Source organism: Cydia pomonella, chromosome 18 (assembly GCF_033807575.1).
Source record: "Cydia pomonella isolate Wapato2018A chromosome 18, ilCydPomo1, whole genome shotgun sequence".
NCBI lineage: Eukaryota > Metazoa > Arthropoda > Insecta > Lepidoptera > Tortricidae > Cydia > Cydia pomonella.
Genome location: NC_084720.1, coordinates 5,134,158 through 5,156,542, shown reverse-complemented (window position 1 = coordinate 5,156,542; position 22,385 = coordinate 5,134,158). Strand labels below are relative to the sequence as shown.

Here is a 22,385-nt window from a genome sequence, read left to right as displayed (position 1 = left end):
ATTAATGTACCTGCTCTTCTTGACCCGACTGACTTTATCAGGGATATATGATAGCAAGAGGCCTGGTGGGGTGTCCTTATTTCCTTGGAGCTTGGGACGGATGTTGGTGTGGGATGCTACCTGCGTAGACACACTGGCAGCGTCCCACCTCCAACGGACTAATGTAAAAGCGGGCGCAGCGGCGGAAAGCGCCGATATTTTGAAACGTAATCAATATAAAAGCCTCGGTAGAGAGTACCATTTGGCGTTGAAACTCTAGGTCCATCCATGAGGACCCAGCGCGCACAAGTTTTTTGGAAAAATTGCGAAACGTCTGATTGACGTAACTGGTGACCGAAGAGCTGGCCGATTCCTCGCACAACGTATCAGTATTGCGATATAACGAGGAAATGCCGCCAGCATCGTTGGTACAATGCCTCAAGGGCCTATTTTAGGTTTAAGCTAGTTATAGTCATCCTCTGTATATACCATTATGTAGGTATATTGTTATTGTAATTATTGTAAATAAACTGATTGATCACTTCAATGAAAAAGTGTATTTTTACATTCTAGTCGGTTCTTATTGGTTGGTTTTTAGACTGTATACAGGTACAGCTGTAACTCTATTGAAATAAACGTTATATAATAAAGATACTATGGTACTGGAGCACGATAAATCACAAATAATGTTATGCTGTAAGCGTATAAACAAAACGAGATAAAAACAAAAAACGAACTCATTTTCCTTCGTTCTGAAATGGAAATGAAATTCACCCAGTAAAATGCGGCAAAATTAGAGCAAAGCAAAGCCCTAATTAACGATTGCAAGTACAACAAATTACTTATGAATCGTCGTGATTTCTTTGAAAATTCCAGCTTTCGCATCCACAAGAGATGACTTGAAATGTCACAGTGTTACTTCAAAAATGTCGTTTGTTTTTAAGTGACTCATACTACCATACGACTTTTTGGCGAGTGACGGTAGATCTGACATTAAAGGCAGACCTCAGCATGGATAACTCAAAAGCTAAGGCAAACCAGCAAAAGCGTACTCTCGAATTACTGATTGTTGATACGGATCTCGTGGTCTCGATAGATTGGTACTTGAGAACTAGAAGCGTCCGCGATCACCAAAGCCATGAGAATACACGGTATATATTCCTAAACCAAAAACGTCGTATCTCTCTATAATTCTGGTACCGACATATGATCATACGTATGTTAGATGAGCTGCCGTCCACGTTTGTTGCTAATTGCCTTCGGTGAAAAGGGTTTGGACGGGATAAAAAAGACTTCGCGAGATTTTCGGGTCAGGAATCAGTTCGTGCCCGGAATGAATATGACTCATGTGTAAAAAGGTTAGATCAATTTAGTATCCCTTTATGACCGAGTTGATATAGACCAAACCACAATACAAACTGATGCCAAGATTTTACAATCGTGACTCTGCTTGCTATTTTTTTATGGCAGCTCTCTATATCTAGCGGCAATATAAAATTAAGGAGGAAGGGCAAAGTTAAATTAACTTATTTGCTCAATAATTTGAGGCGGATGAGACGGCAAAAGCTTACTTACTCGTAATTTTAAATTAAGCACCCTAGACAGTCGATCAATCATGGCGAAGCAGGTGTCAAACAGAAGGATAGCCAATTTGCAATGAGATAATCATTCTATCTTCCTAGTATTTTCCCAGAAATTTGCCAAAAGCGATATTCTAATAAACTGTCACGGATGACATAAGTCAGCCATCCTACGCTAATTTCCGATGTGAAGATGTATACATGTGTATACAACGTGAATTATTTTTACTAATCTAGGGTGTTCGCTCTCGCTTTTCTCAACTAGGTACTATTAAGTGTTCGGATACCAAAAGGGGCCAATAGAAATTGATGTTCGGTAAATTTTCTATTTTTAAATTAATTATGGGCTCATAATTAAGGGTTAACTATCTTAAAAAAACTTCTAAATTCAAAACTACACGGGTAAATTCCATATGTGGTTTGATTTATGGCCCGTATTGGATTTACACACTGTATATGATGGTAGCGATTTTATCGTATGTTGTCATGTTCATAACCGTCAATCAAGTGCAAGAGCGATGCATGACACGATGGGAATGATGGAATAAATTATAAAAGTGCAATCATCTTATTAGTACAGGAAAGGTTGGCCGGATTGCTTTTGAGTGTGCTGTTGATTTGCCTATTAATGTAAAACGATGTACATTAATAGGCAAATCGGTTCCCTAACATAAGTATCCACTTTTCTATACAACTAGTTAGAATAAAACTTCGAACTAATGTCTCCATCCTTAAAGAACTCTGTATCAAGCAGCGCCTTTCGACTCTCGTAAAGACCCGCATACTCAGTTTTTTTTGGTCACGTCTCGAGGCGAAACAACGACTCCATAGAGCGTCTAGTGTTAGAGGGTAGAGGAACGGAAAAAGACCGCTATAAGGCCACCTATGCGATGGACTGACCAAATCAAATCTGCCATGAAGGGACCCCTGAACGCATTTGCCAGAATGACCTCCAACCGCGAAAAATGGGGAGAAATCGTACGGCAAGCAACATCTGCGCCTGATGTCAGTTGTTGACCACGACGTTCTGCAAAGAGTACAACGACAAAGAAGAAGAAGTATACTATTTGGTTACTTAAGTTGGGGCACCGACCGTGCTATTCCTACCGGAGCGCATTTTCAATGTGCGCAAACATTATGTATGGCAGAATCCGTCCAGAGCCGCCTGTTGCCACAAGCAGCTGACCGGCTTGCGGCCGTACAAAATATGAAATTATGCGCTCCGACTCCCCCCGTTCGGTGGGAAAGTTGATAAACTAAAACACGAACATTAAAATTGAAAGATCCATTCAACAAAACTAGTTAACTAAAGTCAATACGGTTAAGTATGGCTGGCCGATTGGGCCTGATTACAAATTGATTAATGTTTATTGCGAGTTCATACATTTACCACTAAACGCAAATGATTGTACTCTCAATAACCACTAATCAATGTGTAAACAGGCCTCAATGTGAAAGCCAGCCACACTTATCCCTATGCCACACTTGTCCGTATTGACCTCATTCACGCCTCATCCCACTATTAAACTGTACCTACTATCTAAAATTGCAAATGCTAATCCAAAGACATTTTCTTCGAGATGAGTTCGCGAAACCTCTTAGCAGGCAAATCCTCTGCGATAACATCATCCCAGAGGGCTTGGAGGGCAATACGACCTTCCACTATAACCCTACTTTAACATAATCGTCGGCTGATAATACGTTTGTAAGTACCATATCCATTTTTGTCAAAAATCGTTTATTAATTATTTCTAAAATGACAAAAAATATGCTACCTATAAATGACACTAATCGGTTAAAAAAATAATTTTTCAACAATGTGCCATATCCGCATTTTACTATAGGATAATCACACTCTGTTAACAGAAAATTATCACAAAAATTGTGACAAATCCCAAAATTTTGTGTCATGTCATAAAACGTCATCGTTTGAGGAGTACTAAATGTGACATTATCTATGAAAAGGGACCTTATTGTCGATGGCGCTTACGCCGCACTGCGTAGCGCGGCGTTGTGTATAATATGGGAGCATCGTTGATAACGGCGTAAGCGCCACCGACAATAAGGTCCCTTTTCATAGATAATGTCACAAATATGTTTTAGGTAATTATTTGCTTATGTTACAGGGCCCACCCGGTAGAACCATTAAACGTTGAGGATGGACATATGGAAGGTTAGGTATTTTATTATTAGAAATCCACCTTCTAACTTATGGGGGATTATTGGGGTTAGATGTAAAGGAAAATAACAGAACAAATCCACGCGGTCGGGTCTGGCGTAATGGCATCATGGCGTAACCATATTAAGCCTGGGTTATGGTATTTCGGCATCCGTGCGGATAATCCGCACATCATCCGTAGATTAAGGAGCATATTAGATAATGGACATATTATGTGGATTAAATTATTATAGTTGCCACCTGTTCGAAATGATGAGGGTAAATGTATGCAACTGGTGAAGTCCTGTCAAACACTAACATGGGTTGTTATGTAAGTAAATGATAAATGGATACGAGCAGCCTACATCAATAGTGGCGGATAAGACTATGCGTCAAAAGCAATTTGTATTGATACTGGGAGATTTTGGTATAATATATTATATTGTATATTTTAAGGTTCCGTACCCTAAAGGTGACAGTCCATTTCCAACTGCAGCTGCACTACCGTTGCGACATTACTGGTGCGACATTACTGCAGCGGCCGACTGCTGCTGTTTGCGGCGTGCAGTCGCGGCAGCGTTCGTCAGTTGATTGTCAAAGTCAATGAATAATGTCACTGTCAGACGTATAAATAAAATTACTAATTTACTTATTTGTATTTTTTACGAGAAGAAGTAAGTGACGATAATGCTACATGGTACACGAAAACGAAAAACAGTTTGCCTTTCTACAAAAGTCACATTCAGTCGAAGGCAGCTACGCAATATTATTAAAAAACCAGATATTGTTGGTGATCGTTTGTTTGCCGATTAAATGAATAACAATTTAACTTCAAATTGAAGAAATACAACCAAATTACTCGAATTAAATGAATGCAGAGGAGAAATATTTCTTCACTTAAGGTACGTTAACATTTTGAAATTATCTTCCCCATCCTCTTGACTAAATGCGTGACCACCGCACACAGCAACCCGACAAGAGCGGGACTCATGTTGCTCGTGATGGATACGGTATGCGCACTTGATCCACTTGCATCACGTGATGCAGCCAAATCCAGCCGGTGGTGTCTGCACGTTTTTGGTGGCCTAGTACCGCCTGGATGTAGAAGTCTGCGATAAACGTCCCCTCAAAAAGTTAGGTAGGCTCTTTTATCCCGGGTTGACTTTATTTTTGCAAAGGGATTCGTGGGTTTCGGAGATGGCGATGCGACAAAATAAATTCTCCAATGCAGTCGTTCAGTGTTAGCAAAATATTACAGATTTATCTTTCTGAGTTTTCATATTAAACCAATCTTTCATTAGTTACCTAAAAGTAAAGAATAAACGAATAAATTTGATTTGTGAGAGCTATAATTACGCAATTTACACTTAATATTGTCCAGTTTCCTATTTCAAACTAAAGCACAAATTTAAATCTTATAATCACTCTTGTGTTGCAGGTGTCCATGGGCGACGGCACTCGTGGTCGTGGCAGATACAGTTTATGACTAGACCATATAAAACTTGATGGGCGAGACAAGAAATCCTTTATGAAGAAAGCTATTTACGTTAGCCAAGGGGCTGATAGAAAGAATATTTAATAAGAATAATTAATTGGAATAATAAATATTTTCCTCGTGATGGTGTGATAAAATAAAGTCGTGTTGCGCTCTGTAGCAAAGTTTGTTTAACCCTCATGCCTTGAAGTCCCCGCAACTGTCAATATAATTTTATTTTAAAACCGCTGTCGCTTCTCTTGTGGTTCAATTTTGTAATTTTTCTTACGTTTGAGTATCCATATGCTACCAAGAGGTGTTAAACAACAACTTTGCCTTTTGTATTTCTAGGTAATACAACTGAATTATTGCTTCTTTTATCTCAGAAATGGCTTTGAAATGACAAAGTGAGAAAGTGTCACGATATTATACACCGTGGGCTGGTAAAACCTGATAGTTTTAAAGTTGTATTCTTAATCGCATTTAGAGGCTAAAATATCATACAAATTTTCTGTAATCGGTCTTCTTTCAGAGATAATGGCAATTCTTGCGAAAATTTGTTTCTGCTATAACTTTGTGAAAAACGCCTTTTTCGCTGCGGCGCTGCCTCTATGTGACTTGGTTTAGTCATACCTTCTGACAAACATTACTCAACTAAAAAGAACACTCGCAATTTTGATCTATAGATGAATTAAGAAAACTTTACTTCTTCGTTGTAATGTTTTTTTTTTCGCCAAGATGTAGAAAGAAATAACGTGCTGTGTGCAGAAAATGGCTTTTATATCGGCTAAAATAAAAACAGAACATTTTTTTTCCGAATTTTACTAAACATTTTTTGATCCTCAGGAATGCATGGTTAAGATCTGTCGGATTTTACCAACCCACGGTGTATATAATATGATATTACGACACTTTCACATTTTATCACGCCAAATTCACTGTGCCACGGTACTGTCAGCGAGAATTCAGTAATTAATCCTGTTAAATATAAGCGTCACTGAAACTCCTAAGCACGCCTCCAACTCCAGAAGTGATACATGCGCGTTGCCGACCCTTTAAAAACCTGTACACTTCTTTTTTCAAGAACCCCTACTGTAGACCTTCAGAAAAACCTCGGCAGGGAGCTCATACTAAAGCCGGAGCGCCCGCGGGAGGAAATTGTTGCCACTAAAAAATGTAATCTACTGTGGTTTCGTAGTATCCTAACACAAATATAGAGGATACAGAGTAAGCTATTTCATTCGAAACATTTTCTCAGTCAAAATTTGGAAAAAGAGAGAAAGAGGAAAGAGAGAGGAAATTGCATACGACCACTCCGTTCAGTATTAGAATCATCATAGAAATATTATGTTGTCACATTTTTATGCTATGTGTACATGATTGTACGATAATGGTTAGCATACCTACATCGATTATTCTAACACATACGTGCGTCCTGTAATTTAGTAGTAGTAGTAGTAAAACTTTTTATTGTACAAAAATGAACACAAAACAGGAAAAAACACTCATCATTAATACAGAGGCGAACTAGTTTTCCAGTTTTTTCACTATTATTAGTTTGTAAATAATTTATGCTCGACTTGGTGGGGGCACTGCCGTGCCCCCAGATATATACATAGCTACTATCTACTTATTGCCTACCATGAAAATCTTAATTTGAAAATCGTATATTTGGCTCTCTATCGTTCTTGCCCTTTCGAGCTTATAGCTGTTCTCGGAAAACTACGAAAAAAGGAAAGAACTGTTTATTTAATGAATTTATCAGGAAACATTAAACAAAAACAATAAGAGCAACGCCAAGATACAGAGGAACTACCGCGAAACACAGAAACTATCGGGGTTGTTTATCCACGGGTGTAATAAACTCCTTATATTGTAGTGGTTATATCCTCTTTGCTTAGAGGATATAACCACTACTAATATCTTTGTCTTTGCTACTAATATCTGTGACCAAAGACATTTCTGTAAAGATTTGACGTGCGGTTTGCAGTTGCGGTCGCATGTACACCAAACACTAAAAATCACCATGCTACGTGCAGTCGGTCTTGTCTTCATTTTACTATGGAATTTGACAATAACACTGACGTATTCAGGCCGCTGCAGTAATGTCGGAGCAGTAGTGCAGCTGCGGTCGGAAATACGTTAGAATTACCATATTACGTGCAGTCGGTACCGTCATTGATTTTACTATGGAAATTGACAATAACACCGACACGATCAGGCCGCTGCAGTAATGTCGGAGCAGTAGTGCAGCTGCGGTCAGAAATGGACTGTCACCTTAAGGGTAAAACGGATATTACTAAGACTCCGCTGTCCGTCCATCTGTCACCAAGCTGTATCTCATGAACCGTGATAGTTGGACAGTTGAAATTTTCAGAGGTGATGTATTTCTGTGGCCGCTATAACAACAAATACTAAAAAACAGAATAAAATAAATATTTAAGGAGGCTCCCCTACAAAAAACGTGTTTTTTTTTGCCGTTTTTTATAGATAATAATGGTAAGGAACCCTTCGTGGGCGAGTCCGACTTGCACTTGGCCGGTTTTTTATTCACGTTCATAAATAATTTACGTTCTGACGGTAGAACGAATTATTTCCGGAAAAATATATTGAGTATCTAATAATAAGAACATGGAATCAAAGATGAGCGATCAATTAAATAGGTAATACATATTTTTACTTCTACGCGATAAACAGAAGCACATAAAATAAACCTTGAAGTGTGTCACGTGGCGAAAGAAAACACAACAGACATTTACAAAATTTCAAACTCTGAATACTGTATCTTTTAATTTACTGTCAAATTTTCTCTAAACGAGCACGAAACATTTCGAACATCAGTGAATAACTCTAAGCATGCGCAAACTCCAATGCACACAGCCATTTCCAAACACGAAAAACAAGCAAAACTCGCTGCCGCGCTGTACAACGAGACGAAGACAATTAAACTTAGTTCAGGAGCACCCGGTACTCCTGCATTTTTAGTAAACTTCCAGACAGGAGCTGTTTCGTCGTTAGGAGAATGGGCTATATTCTAACGCTTTTAGAATAAAACAAAGTTTATACTAACAGCAACTCGTTCTGTTGACTATTGTAGACCGTATCTCGTGGGAATAAAGCTTAAGATTCTTCTTTTAACTGATTCGGTGAAGCGACATTCGTTCGATTGTATGCTTTTAACTGAGGCTATTCGACAGGAGCAATGGAGATAGTTGTACAGTCTGTTTATTATTTAGTACGATTGTATAGTTTATACTTATACAAAGAGTTAGAAGCATTTCTTTAAAAGGCAGTGTGTTGAAATGAAAACCATCGGTCAAAAACCTTGAGTGTCTTAATAGTTATTTACTCTACAAGTGCACAGAGTGGTGTTAAATTAAAACACGACCAAGGGGAGTGTTTTAAATCGCCACAAGTTGCGACTTACCTATTCACACGTGTATCGTATAAAGTTTTACAGTACATATGGCTCTTTAAAGTTTCGACATATGCACGGAAAGTGCTCATTCCCGCACGCGTGCGGGAAAGTAGCACCATTTGTACCTACTGTAAACATGTTATTTACGGTTTGCAATTTTTTTTAAATAAGCACCTATTTCAAAAAATATTTTGTACTCAGTAAGAATACACTACATTAATAATAACCAGATAGTTCAAGTAAAATCTTCCATTAGGGTTTATATTCTAACTTCAAAACGTACAGAAGATCTGTCAGAGTCAGATCTGTACCCCTAGTGTAAATTTGATCGACATCATAACGTGACGAACGCGTTTGCGTTAAGTCTCATTTTGTATAGGATTTTGAGTTTCCAAAACGTCCCGCTTGGCGCGCTCTTTCTAAATCCAATACAAAATGAGACTAAACGCAAACGCGTACGTCACGTTTCGAAATCGAATTTATTTACACTAGGGGTACTGGCTCCAAGATCCGTATAATTTCATACTTATAGATTGCAAACCCTAACCACCACAAATTCACACATTTAAATATGAGAATATAAACTAAAGTATTTGTGAAAGGACATGCAATTTAAGATTACTGGATCTTTTAATAATAACAGATAAACACTGGCTGAAAAGCCGAAAATGAGTCAGAGCCATTATTGAGTTTTATATCAAATAAACTGTTGTAATGTAAATACGTCTATTTTATTAGACAATTCTATCCGTCCAACAACGTAATGAATACGCTGCGGTATTTCATAACACGAGACTGGAATGTCACTACAACTAGCAATAAACTACAGACATTCGTAGCACGCAATAAGAAGGCTTTTGAATTGTATTACACTTTAACAAATATACTCGTATCTACGCTACATTATGTGACAAGTGACAGACAGTTGACTTTGACAGAATTAAAGCGAAGTACGCAAACACGCGACAGTATCTTACCTATCTTCAATAATTTATCGGTTCATCGGGATTTTTTTTACATTCATTACTAGGCAGATATGCAGTGTTTACTGTTGCCGCGTCATTGTTTTCCCGCCAGTATCTGTCAATTTCCGTAATAAAATGAGTGTCGTTCATTCCGTCAGTCATTTTATTAAGGAAATTGACAGATACAGCGGCAGCAACAAACGATGCTACAAGATGCAATGCAGTTGACATCCGAACGTCACCTTAGTAGTTAGCTCCTGTTTTATTAGAACTACCCATATCTGTGACCAAAGACAATCAAGTGCAGGTGACAGATTGCATTACTACGCCAAATACGTTACAATTACCATACTATACGCGCAGAAGGCTATGCGAACAAGCCTGGTTTAATGCGTTAGATAGCAGAAGGTGTCGCAGAAAGCAAACTGGGACTGGACCTCAGGTGGCATGAGCTTTCTCTGCCAAAAATGTGCGAGGTCGAGCCGCTTACGCATCGGCCTCCAGTCACCAAACTCGTTGTCTAAACAGCAATGCTTAAACCGTTTGCAATAGACGCAAAAGCCTGTGATGATGATACATGCAGTTGGTGTCATATTAAGGAAACAGTAACATCAACGGCCTCCAGTAGCAGTAATAAAATAAATAAAAAATAAAATATGTACACAGTAAGCTCAATAAGTAAGTAAGTAAGTAAGTAAATATTCTTTATTGCACCACAAAGAAGACAAATTAAAAAAAAAAAAAAACAGATTTACAATGTAAAGAAAGGTAGCAACAGGCGGTCTTATCGCTAATCTAATCAATAAGGCTTGTGTTGAGGGTACTTAGACAACGATATATATAATATATAAATATTTATAATTACTTAAATACATAGAAAACACCCATGACTCAGGAACAAATATCCATGCTCATCACACGAATAAATGCCCTTACCAGGACATGCCAGTAATGCCGCGACAGTAGTGCAGCTGCGGTCGGAATCCGAACAACACGTATAAGTTACAAGTTGTATTTTAAGTTCGCATTGTTTAAGGCGTATACGCCGACTCGCAGAGCTTATCTGTCTCTAACTAAATACAAAATAATCCGCTTCCGACTTTGTAAACGCACTCATGGATTATTACCCGGAACAAAAAGTGCTTAAGAAGTTTAATTACATAAAGCGGAAAATCTCATTCCCTGTCCAATCTCTACAGAAGTTTTTTAGAAGGGATCACAGAGGGGGTTCGGTTGCTCAGCTGGTTCTTGCACCAGGCTAGGAGATGAGACGATCTTCATTTGTCTATCGAGCTTTTTTTTCGATTAGGATAAAATTTGCTTTAAATAGCTCCTCATTCTAGCCGTAATAAATATCCCAAAATGGGACATAAAATATATAATTTATGTAATTTTAAACACCTATTCGGCCCGATTTCAACTTTAAGATCCATTCTTTCATTCTTTGAAAATTATGGCTTTAATCCAGTGGGACTATTTTTTTTATAATACGTCGGTGGCAAACAAGCATACGGCTCGCCTGATGGTAAGCAGTCTCCGTAGCCTATGTACGCCTGCAACTCCAGAGGAGTTGCATGCGCATTGCCGACCCTAACACTCTCCCGCTTCTCGTTGAGCTCTGGCAACCTTACTCACCGGCAGGAACACAGCACTATATGAGTAGGGTCTAGTGTTATTTGGCTGCGGTTTCCTGTAAGGTGGAAGTACTTCCCCAGTTGGGCTCTGCTCTAGATATCGAATGACATCCGCTGCGCTGTGCCCTACCACACAAAGCGAGCCCAACCACCACACAATGCCCATACCTCTCTTGTGGACGTAGTTTAAAGACGTACCCTGGTCCAAACATTTTGCCAGTATCAAGGTATTAAGAGCTTTAAATATGATTAAAATTTTACAGTTAGTACAAGACAGTGTACGGTGATTTTATCAGCTCTTGTAAAGCGGTAGCTGGACTTTATTACAAGTAACACATGGACTACCGGAATTTGACTCCAAAATGATGGTTAAACGCGTTTCAAGATTAATTCTCCATACACTGCACACGACCACATTAGTTTACCGTATAATAAGCTATCGATATTACACTTTAAACAATAATAATGAGCAAATTAACAAAGTAATTAATTAATTACGAGTCGTGACTATCAAGATGGCGCTCCAACCGGAAGAAGCACAAGCAAAAGTTACGTTTTTGTTTGAAGAAGCGTCAGTTTTGACACTGACATATCTAATCCATATGCAAATGTTTGACGTAATTAAAAAGTTCGAATCGGGCTGATTTTCATTGTTGCTCGTGAGATTAGGTGTTAAAACTGTGTCAACTTACACATGCTCGTCCTTGGCGCTCGGCACGAAGTATTTACACTCGCGCTTTTGGAACGTGCTCTCTATCCAACTGCGAGTGGTTTTCTGGAACAAAACAAATATATTTTAGCTTATTGATAAGGCATAATGTCGTCCAAAAAGGGTGTTCATTCCGTATTGGGATTAGCACCGTTTCCTTACTATGTCTTCCTTCACTCAAAAGCGATTGTTACATAGGAAATGTTGTTGCGAGGCAGGTTTCGAACCCGCTTAAAATGAAACTCCTTACCGCTGGACAAACAAATAAAAAAAGATTTATCCAGTACACATTTAAGTGATTTTCACTAAGATTAACTGCTTTATACAATATTAAGGAGTTGGACGGCTGTAACAGGATTTTAGCTTTCCCTCAATCAAGAGAAGCTAGAGCTCTGTTCAGTATGCTGATGGTGGGCATCCGAAGACGAAAATAATGATCTTAAACAGATCTTTTAAATGTTTTAGTGTAAGAACAGTTCTCGATGTATACTATTGAGCGGCATCATCTTTTAGACTAAGCTCGTTAAATAAAGAAAAAAAAACTGCTTTATACAATATCAACAAATGTTTGAAAAACACTAAAATACAAAACAGTAACATAAACTGTTTTGAACATTTCTAAGTATTGAAAAAACGATAAAAAGAAACGAACCATCACTACATTTTAGCTACGCAAAACAGTAAAATTTACTGTCTTTTTGGAACAGTAATATTTACTGTTTTGTTCGATATGCTCATACGGAACTGTTTAAAAACTTTAAAGCATTAAACGGTAATGCAATTTCAATTGTTTTAAATTATTCTCAGTGAAGCTTCAGTATTCCTCGCTAGTCTTGCGCAAAATATAAATCTGTCGCTAAGCTTACCGAGGAAAATCGCGGTATAAGTAAGCTAAGCTATTCCCTTAGAATTTATTTTCGTAATAAATATACACACTGCACAATTTATTAAGCAGTTAACACATAAATTTCCTAAGCCCTCACATGCTCGTAAAGTTCTTGCCTTCGTTCGTAACAAATTCAATACTTTGTATATTCAGGTGTTTATGGCATAATTACGAACGGCGGGGGTCGACTCTACAATCCCATACAGTCTCATTGCTCGATCCTTTGTAGGCGGTTACGGTGAGTCGTAAAGTATTACGAGGTTTTTTTAAATATTGAGGTATTAATTAGGGAAAATATATATCCTAAAGTTGCGTAATTTCGTTGACAGTCCTAGAATTTATTTTTAACTAACTTTAAAAGAGGAAACGTTTAAATTACCGTGTACCTATTTACTTAATGAAGAGCTAAGTATTTCGAACCTCGGAGATGACACCCATACCGATTTTTAAGAAAAATGAATGTCCGCCATCTTGTAATCGGCACCCCGAGGACTATCAAAAATAATGAAAACATCAAATACTACATGATACATATACAAACAGAAGCAAGAAACAATTTCTTGCTTTTTAAATAGTCTTAAACTACTCGTAATTTCTTAAAATAAGCTATAAAACATGTCCGCCATTTTGAATTTAAAAATTGATATCATAATATGATATATTTTTGTTTACACTGAAACAAACAATTAACACATGTCGTATGCAATATTTTAATTGTGGACAAACTGATTGATAATTACAAGACACGCATCAGCCCTCAAAATCATATCCCGGAATACTAACAATAGCGTGTATGAAACTCAGGGACCGCCCCTCCCGGCCCCGCCTCTCGCACCCCGCACGGATGCCCTGTCTAGACGCCTTCGTCAACCGACTGTATTATTTCTTAGACTGTGCCTAGACACTAAATACAGGGTGTCCCGTTCAGTGCGGATAAAAAAAGGGCAGAGATCCTTAAAATATTCCAATTTCAAGTATAAGTATAAGTCTAGCGACACGTTTAAGGCCTTGGAAAGATCTTTAAAAGATAGATAACTAAACGGCATGTCAAAATTGACCTTTATTCCCATTTCGCTTTGATCCCAATAAGATCTATCTACGAGATTTCTAACGTCAAAGTGACATTGGTTGCCCAAATCGAGCTGCTTCTGTCAATTATACGACATACAAACGGTATCTAAATGAAAACTTATCGTTATCGTATCTCATTCTTCGAATCGGGCCGTAGGTATGCTGCGACCGCTGCAGGGGACCATCGAATGCGCCGACTTCTGGCCTAAGGGCGTCGTATTTCGGAGGTTCCGGGTCAAACTGCCGAATTCGACACTAGACCAGCCGATTCAACGGAGCCACGCCATTTTGTCGCCTAAATCGTGTTTAGTTTTAATTTTATAAAATGTATATGTATTCGTATGCTTATCTATAATGTATTTGTAATATAGGCCTTGTTACCTGAATAATTTTTTTTAATAAATAAATAAAATTACAAATTGTGTTCCGTGCGTAAATTTTGTAACCTAATGATGACAAAGTATCCTTACATAATGATGGTCAGGGGTACAAATTTACTAGGTACATATTAACCAGATTTGAGTGAAAACTGAACCGATACCTTTTAACCCTTTTCTTGGCAACATATGTTCAGTTCAAATATACTTTATTCATGTAGGCCTAGCAACAAGCACCTATGAATAGACAGAGTATTAGGTACATATAATTATATTTAAGCTAATTATCAGAGCAATTTATTGATGTAAATATTATTCCATAATACTAATGAATTATAATACAGATCAAATTTCATACTAAGAATTTCACAAAATAACGTCAAAGATAAAATAAAACAATTATGTAAAAAATCTTATAAAATACAAAAGTTTTGACCCACTTTTTTAACCTATTAGAATAAGACAGAATTATTTTGAGTATGTTGACCTTTTAGGCGCAAAGGCTTAACTTCCTTTTTTTATTTGACAATAAAGTGTTAAGGTCCTTTTATCTCTATCATTAGAGCCTTCGTTTGATCCGTGCTGAACGACACCCTGTATACACATAAGATAGCAATTCACATGTGGGCGAAAAAGGCCCTAAAACCAAGGGAGCAGTTTGTATGCAAATTACCACTCCCACGCACATGGGTGTTATTTCTCAGCTTTCAGGCTTATGGAGTAGGCAAATGGAATTCATGTCAGGATATTTCTTTGATAATAACTTGCATATTCCAAAAAGAATTTGAAATAGAGGTGTATTGTCAAAGAAAACTTTGTAGCGACGTAAATTTACTGCCATCTTACGACACATAATTAAAACTTTTAGAACGCCATTTGACTTTAAATAGTACCGGGCACGGTAAGATGGCGCCACTTTTTTTAATTTAACAAATTTAGCACATATCAGTGAAATAATATAAGGATCACGGTCAAATGGCGTTCTAAAAGTTTGAATGATGTGTTTACCTTACCTCTATTTCAAATTCTCATTGCATATACGTAAGGTTATTTGAAGCTAGGAAACCTAGATAGTTCAATAGTGTGCCTAAAGCCTAAATGTATGTTATTAACCGAAATAAATGTCATATACGAAGGAAAAAATAGCAAAGGCATCCAGTGTTCGGAATCGAACCAGAGTCCTCTGTTTACGCGACAGATGCCTAGACCGCTTGGGCATCCGGTCGGTGGCATGGGTGGATCCCTGGCCACCCCTAATTCCATCGTATGGTTCGACCTAACCCATTCAACTCAGGTGCTCACGGGCTAGCGAAGAGAGATGGCGCTAGGGGTCGCCACCAGTACCGCCTGTCAAGTACCCACTTATACAAATTTTATACAATTACGTTCTTACTGCGATGTGTCATATGGTTTGCTTTTATTGTGTTTCATGACAATATTTACCTGTTATAGTAGTTTATATGACTGCTGCATAATGAAAAGGGATATTTAGGATAACATCGCCTTTCTTTGATTTCACAATGTTCAAACGGTCGGTAGCGACCAATATCAATCACAAAATTTATAAAAAAAATCTAGAGTTTATTCTAATACAATAGGGTATAATGAGAGGGAGGGTATAATATAAAACTCAGTACTAGTTTGAATCACCTTAATAACATATGTGGTTTTCCATCAGAGAAATACTTCTGCTCATTTTTATCAAATAATACTACTTATAAACATACTTTTTTATTTTCTACGTCATAGTAAAATATAGAAATTTACATACATTTCTAGCTTAGTTTTTTAAATACTTAATTCAAAAGAGTTCGCAGCGGTGCAGTAATCACATTATCCGAAAGAAAGCTCTTATGTAACGCGGGAACCAGCTGATGTCAGATACTGAGAGATATTACCCAGACCAACTAGGGTTGACACACACATAACGTTAATATTTTACCAAATAAAACCTTCTGAATAATGAGCAAGCAAAAATTTATCATAATCAGAAAATATATACACTTTCAGTCTTGTTTGAATGTATGCATTACCTCGTTTAAAAAATATTCAATTTGTGATTTATGTAAGCCATTTTTGTAACTGGCCAACGATAGACCATAGGAATCTCATCAAATAGAAAGTAATGATATTAATTTTGTTCTTTTACGTAGATACCCTGACGAAACGACACATTTTTCTTTTCTTTTTCTATCTTCAGCTTAGCATTTTCCGTTTAAATCTTAAAGTAACATGAGGTCAGCTTTGGCAAGCAAATCCCGAGAATTGGAGCAGGAACTGGTTTATACGAAAACAACTGCCAGGAGCCGTTCCATCCCAAACTACGCCCTATTGAAATAAGTCCGGTTTTTACGTTTTCCCTCACTATATTTTCTTTAACTCGTTATAACTTACAAAAAACAGTTAAAATTGGAAAGTTACCTTGATTAAAGTTGACAACCCTACAGGTATGCCGGCCGCGAAACCTCAACAATTTACAAGGTGCATCCCACAGAGAGTGCATTTGGTCTAATCTCTGCATCCAGATCCTATTGTACTGGGGATTTATGTACGGTAAATGTACAGAGTAATACCTTTATAGTGTGAAATAATGTACGAGACAGTGAAATTTATGAGAGTCATACGTAAATGAGACATTAGGTATTACAGCCTTTTTTAAATAATATAGACGAAACCACTAGGAAGCTGTGATTTGTACCTAAATAGTCCTACGTCCCAGTGGCCAGCGTCTAGCGGAGCGTCCGGGGAAGGCAGCGTGGAGGCGAGCGGCAAAGTTGTTTGTGCAGCATGCATTTATGATGCTTGCATACTGTCAGCACAATCAACATTTGTTAACATAACCGCTGCGCCGTACTTCCCGTTGTACAGTCTAGTCACCATCAGATATATCGGAGCGGGCAAGGTGCTCACAAATATCTGAACACGCCTCTATTGTACACGCGTTAAGAGACTTTAGAGTGCGTTAGGTGTTAGGCTAGGTTAACACGTCGTTATTTTTTTCCATATACTGTATACGGAATTTTATCGAATATCGAAAAGCAAAATTTACGAGAAAAATTAACGCCGTGTGAACCTATAGCCTTAGAGTATTTTTGAGCACCTCGTACGCTGCACGCCCCGTCAAACGCTCCGCTGGACGCTTGACACTGAGGCCATAACATTTTAACCTATTTGTATTCACACGCAAATACTGAAAAGACGACTGGAATTTAAATAAAACCCGTAAAGGACAATTCTATTGATCTACCTCCTTTGGACCTATAAATAGCAATGTCTGAATTTTCTTTGTAAAGATATCAATATCCGGTGGCTAAAAGTATCCTTTCCTCCCTCGGAATGAGTACTTCACCAAATTTTCACAGATATCACTTAAATACCCGCTAGGTTCATGTATATAAAACTGATAAGGAGCTTCTAGGGCTCAAAAGGCACAAAATCTGCGCGGTGACTAGAATATTGACTGGACACTAAGTTTAATAAACACATTTCAAATTGGAAAGAAACAAGATGCGACATGCCGGTTCTGCCAGGAGTCAGAAGACACTATAATGCACATTCTCTGTTACTGTAGATCACTAATGTCTAAAAGAAGTACCATGCTTAGGGCGGCATGTATTGCAACCCTGTGAGGTACAGAATATTACGGCCAAAAGAATCTGGAACTTCCTGGATTCAACGGGCATCAGTAATGAACTTTAAAGGGACTTTAAAGGGAACAATATAAGATGTCTGCGGTCACCACATGTCGGTTGCAGCCCCACAACTGCTAAAGATTTTCAATTGTTTACATTTACGATCAGCAGCACTACTTAAACTACAGTAGAATGCGCATATAATGGGGAAGTAACCAACACTTCATACTAAGCGGATGTCATATAAAGCAAAGTTGATCTTCTTTTTTTTGAAGTTGTTCGAATTAATCTCAAATTCTTTTGGGAGACATGAGTTTAGGACCTAATATCATATTATCATTCAGAATCAAAACTACAACAACTTATACTCGTCAAGTATGCCCCAAACGTCCTAGCAGGGAAAGACGTGGGGACGGCCACGAACATCATCGAATATGTCATTATAACCGGTCATAATTTCAAGAAAATAGGATTAATAGGTAAGCGAAGTCATTTTATCTGACTTTCATACAAAGAATTTTATATGAAAACCAAACTTCGCACAGTAATATGTCATAGTCATAGTAAGCGGTTGGTCAATATAAGCAGAGTCATAATAAACGGATTCCATTGTATAAATATCTCATCACAGGATGAGACCCCTAGTACAGACCCCTAGTGTAAATTTAGGGTCAGAGGTGTAGGGTTAGAGCCGGTGTAGCTTTATTTGACGTTCATAAGCGCATTGTAATATGCCTACTTGAATAATAAACTATCTTTATTCGATAGCGAAACGTGACGTACGCGTTTGCGTTAAGTCTCATTTTATATGGGATTTAAAAACAGTGCGATAAGTGGAACGTTTTGGAAACTCATAATCAACAAAATAAGACTTAACGCAAACGCGTACGTCACGTTTCGCTATCGAATAACTTTACACTAGGGGTTCTGATCTCAGTGAATCTTTTACTTTCAATGGCTCAATGCATTTTACTCGCATCATTATTGAAGCTGCTATGTCCACAAATCAAATATATCCAAAAAATATTTTACAAAACTTTTAGAATCTCATAGAATTAGCAGCATACTATTAAAAATACTCTCGTGTGGCGACCACGAGTATTGGTTGCGGTGTCTATGGACTGTTGTTAATGGCAAGTAGGCAACGTTACGCTCTAGCTATCAAACTTTTAAGATCCTTAAGAGGAAAGGGCATTACCACTTCTCTATACAAATGCAGTCCTCATTTTACTCTCTGGATATTGACGTTATGGAAGGGAAGAAAAATTTAATGAGGACTACGTTTGCACGATCGTCGCCTTTCGTCTTATTACGATTTAATGTTATCAACCGATTATCCAACTCGCTGAGTTTAAAAGGGCGTTAATTTTCTCAAGTACTGGGTTAATAACTCAGATCTACCTACTACTAAATAAACCAAGATCTAAGTATTTATTTAAAATACACGTTAAAGTGCAAGTTTTCGCCTACCTCTCGATTTTCATTACTTTAATTTAAATATCACAAACGCTTTAATTTACAATCAAATTTAAAATCTATCCGCCTTGACTTTAGGTTGATAATCAAATAACTTCAATTGAGAGTTAGAACATTTAAAGACGATGTCTCACTGAAGATTCAGCTCTTCGCTGAGTTTTCTTTTCACCTGAACGAGTTGATATTATTCATTTTCTTTGCTTAAATCTTTCGGAATAAATGTTTCCGTTTAAAATTAATTTTCAACTTTCAGAGGAAACTAAGCTTTGTTGTTTTTTACGGCGGTCCTTGATTGGCGAAAAATGACTTCCTCGTTTGGAATTCTTTTTTTTTCTTTTTACTTCTGTTATCCGAGAGAATTTAATACCGGTTAAATCAATATTCAATGAAAATGTAAGTATCTGGAATAAAGGCCAGAGCACACCGGCTGCGAGTGTGTAGACGTGCAGATGCGCGTGCGCGAATATGTTTGAGCCGTATCCGCACATCAAAGTTAGTGTCAGCCAGCGATGGTGCGTACGCATCTACACGTGGCCCATTCCATAGTGCGTGCTCTCAACCATCGCATGGCCATCTCGTTGGTCCATCGTATAGAGGAGCCATTATTGATCGTTATTATTATGATATTACTCGTAATAAACTAGGTTATTTTTATATACTTAAAGCGTTTATTTATCGTAGTAGGTATTCATCTTTCTCCTTTATTGGGCCAAATAACCCTTTCTACTTTATCAATAAAATAACTCCTATATTAAGGAAACATTAAGGATAAACAAGGAAGATCGAGATACGGGTCTGACGTAGATAATAATTTAACATAACAGATACGCGTATCCAAATCCGTCGAAATATTGAATTACGGTCCGATCCATTTTTTCCCTCTAATCCTTTATTGTTTTTATTCTTAGAAATATGTAAAGATAACAATATATCACAGAGATTTCAATCCACAACATTTGTATTACGACAAGAGAGTAATTTATAAAGATATTACAAAAATAAATACTTCCGCGGTAAAAATATTTTACAGTACATATGATGCTACTTTACCGCACTAGTGCGCAAATTAGCATATTACGTTACTGTGTCAAACATTTAAAGGGCCATATGTACTGTAAAATGTTGTACGATACATGTGCGAATAGGTAATTTGCAGCTCGTATCGATTTAAAACACTCCCTTCGGTTGTGTTTTAATGTATCGCCACTCGTTTCGAATTTCCTATTTTTCGCACTTGTATCGTAATGTACTATTCACCACACCACCTGGTAAAGGCTCTCTTGATTATTCAAAAACTAATTCTCATGAAATTGTTCATTTAAAACAACTTAGCCCCCTTGTAAAACAAATTACTACTCTAGGCTCTCTTCATTTTTTCAAGCTTTTATTTAACTTGCCCTGTTAGTATGTATGTATGTATGTTAATTTGTATTTGTTAGTGTGGGTCAAATCTTGCGGGCTGAAATGTATTCACTTTAAAATTTCCGATTGAGTTAAAATTTTGCATACACATGTAAATCGGACGACAATGCAATATTATTTGCTGTTTTGTTTGACATTATTTTTATTAATCATTTTTATATTAAACCCATACATGACGACTTCTTCAAGGCGACATATTCAGATGGTGGAGGCTTAAGCCGGCCCTCCACCACGACCGGTTTCCCGTGTAGCAACGGACTCCCCTGTATCAACGGATTATGATGATGGAGAATGGAGGCCATGGTGGCCATGGGAACTCTGTGATATTTAAAACAACGCCAACAAATTGTGTTTAGGGTCATTAAAATTGTCTCGACGAGTATTAGTTGCCTGTGGAGTAAAAGTACAGTCAGAAATAAAAGTTTGTACCAAAAATGAAATTTTTCCAAATTATTATCTTTCTTGTCGCACTGTACCCACTCTGCGAAGATGAATAATGTATGATGAATACATAAATGTACGAATATAATTAGTATTATTTGCATACAGATCATATCCAGGAGCACAATGCCGGTATCATGGACTTCTCGACGTAGACAATACAGTGGGCACACGCACAATATACACCGAACCGGAGACATATTGTATAATAAAGACTGACGTCTCTGCTCGTCATATTAACACACACTCACTACGCGCGACCCACCCCTCGCCGCCCGCACCTCGCACGATTGCCCTGTCAGATGGCTTCGTCGATTGACTGTATTGTTTTATAGACTGTGCCTACTTGAAGAATTTTGTTTTATCATCATTACGGATGCGCAAAACTCTTCACTGAGTTGAAAAGATTGATTCATATATTTCGCTCGCAAAGATATATGTATATCACCCGTGTCGCTCGAGTTGATCGAGTGCGACCAAGAAGATTTATATTAGTTGTTGCAGGAATGATGTTAGAAAGTGAGCGGTTTTTAAAAGAATTCACCGCAAAAAAGCAGTATCTGATCCAAACCGAAGTTTTTGTCAAAACCGAAGTTCACTTTTGCTCTAGTTTTGGCCGAAGGTTCAGTTTCGATTTTGTTCTGAAACATGATTTTTATGTTGAAACCAAAAATGAAACTTTAGCTTGACACTACCAATAATACAGTTTACGCAACAGTGCCGCCGATTTCGGCAGCTTTTTTAGCCGAAACTGAACCTTCGCCCGATATACGAATTTTAGCCGAAACCTACCAAAATCAAAACGTAAACCGAATGTTCAGTGGGACACTATAAAAAACATAAAACGCCTTACCGAGACCATGCTTAAGTCGGCGTACGGTATGTTGCCATCTAAATCAATGACGAGAGAAGCGGTTGTGTGAAAACTTCCACTCTATATTATTTATCTATCCCTGACAAGACACATAAATTCATGTCATGTGGGTTTAGGACGTATGCTAATATGCATATACACTGCGCAAGCTGTATCCTCAGACTATCAGGATCCTTTGTTCAACAAAGGCCAGGACCAGGCTTTAGGCCTATTAGCACACTGATGCTGAATCGCAAGCCACTCCGGTATATGAGCGGGACATTGCTTTGCACAATTGCACATTGCACGT

General features: G+C 37.8%; 1 protein-coding gene across 1 annotated transcript in view; it reads right to left on the bottom strand.

Moving 5' to 3' along the window:
• Positions 1-22,385, bottom strand: part of LOC133527836 (transient receptor potential cation channel trpm) — a 399,070-nt gene that overhangs the window by 156,901 nt on the left and 219,784 nt on the right. Inside the window, exon 3 of the mRNA XM_061865024.1 lies at positions 11,901-11,983. Within this exon, the coding sequence (XP_061721008.1) occupies positions 11,901-11,983 (83 nt within the window). The remainder of the gene's footprint in view (positions 1-11,900; positions 11,984-22,385) is intronic.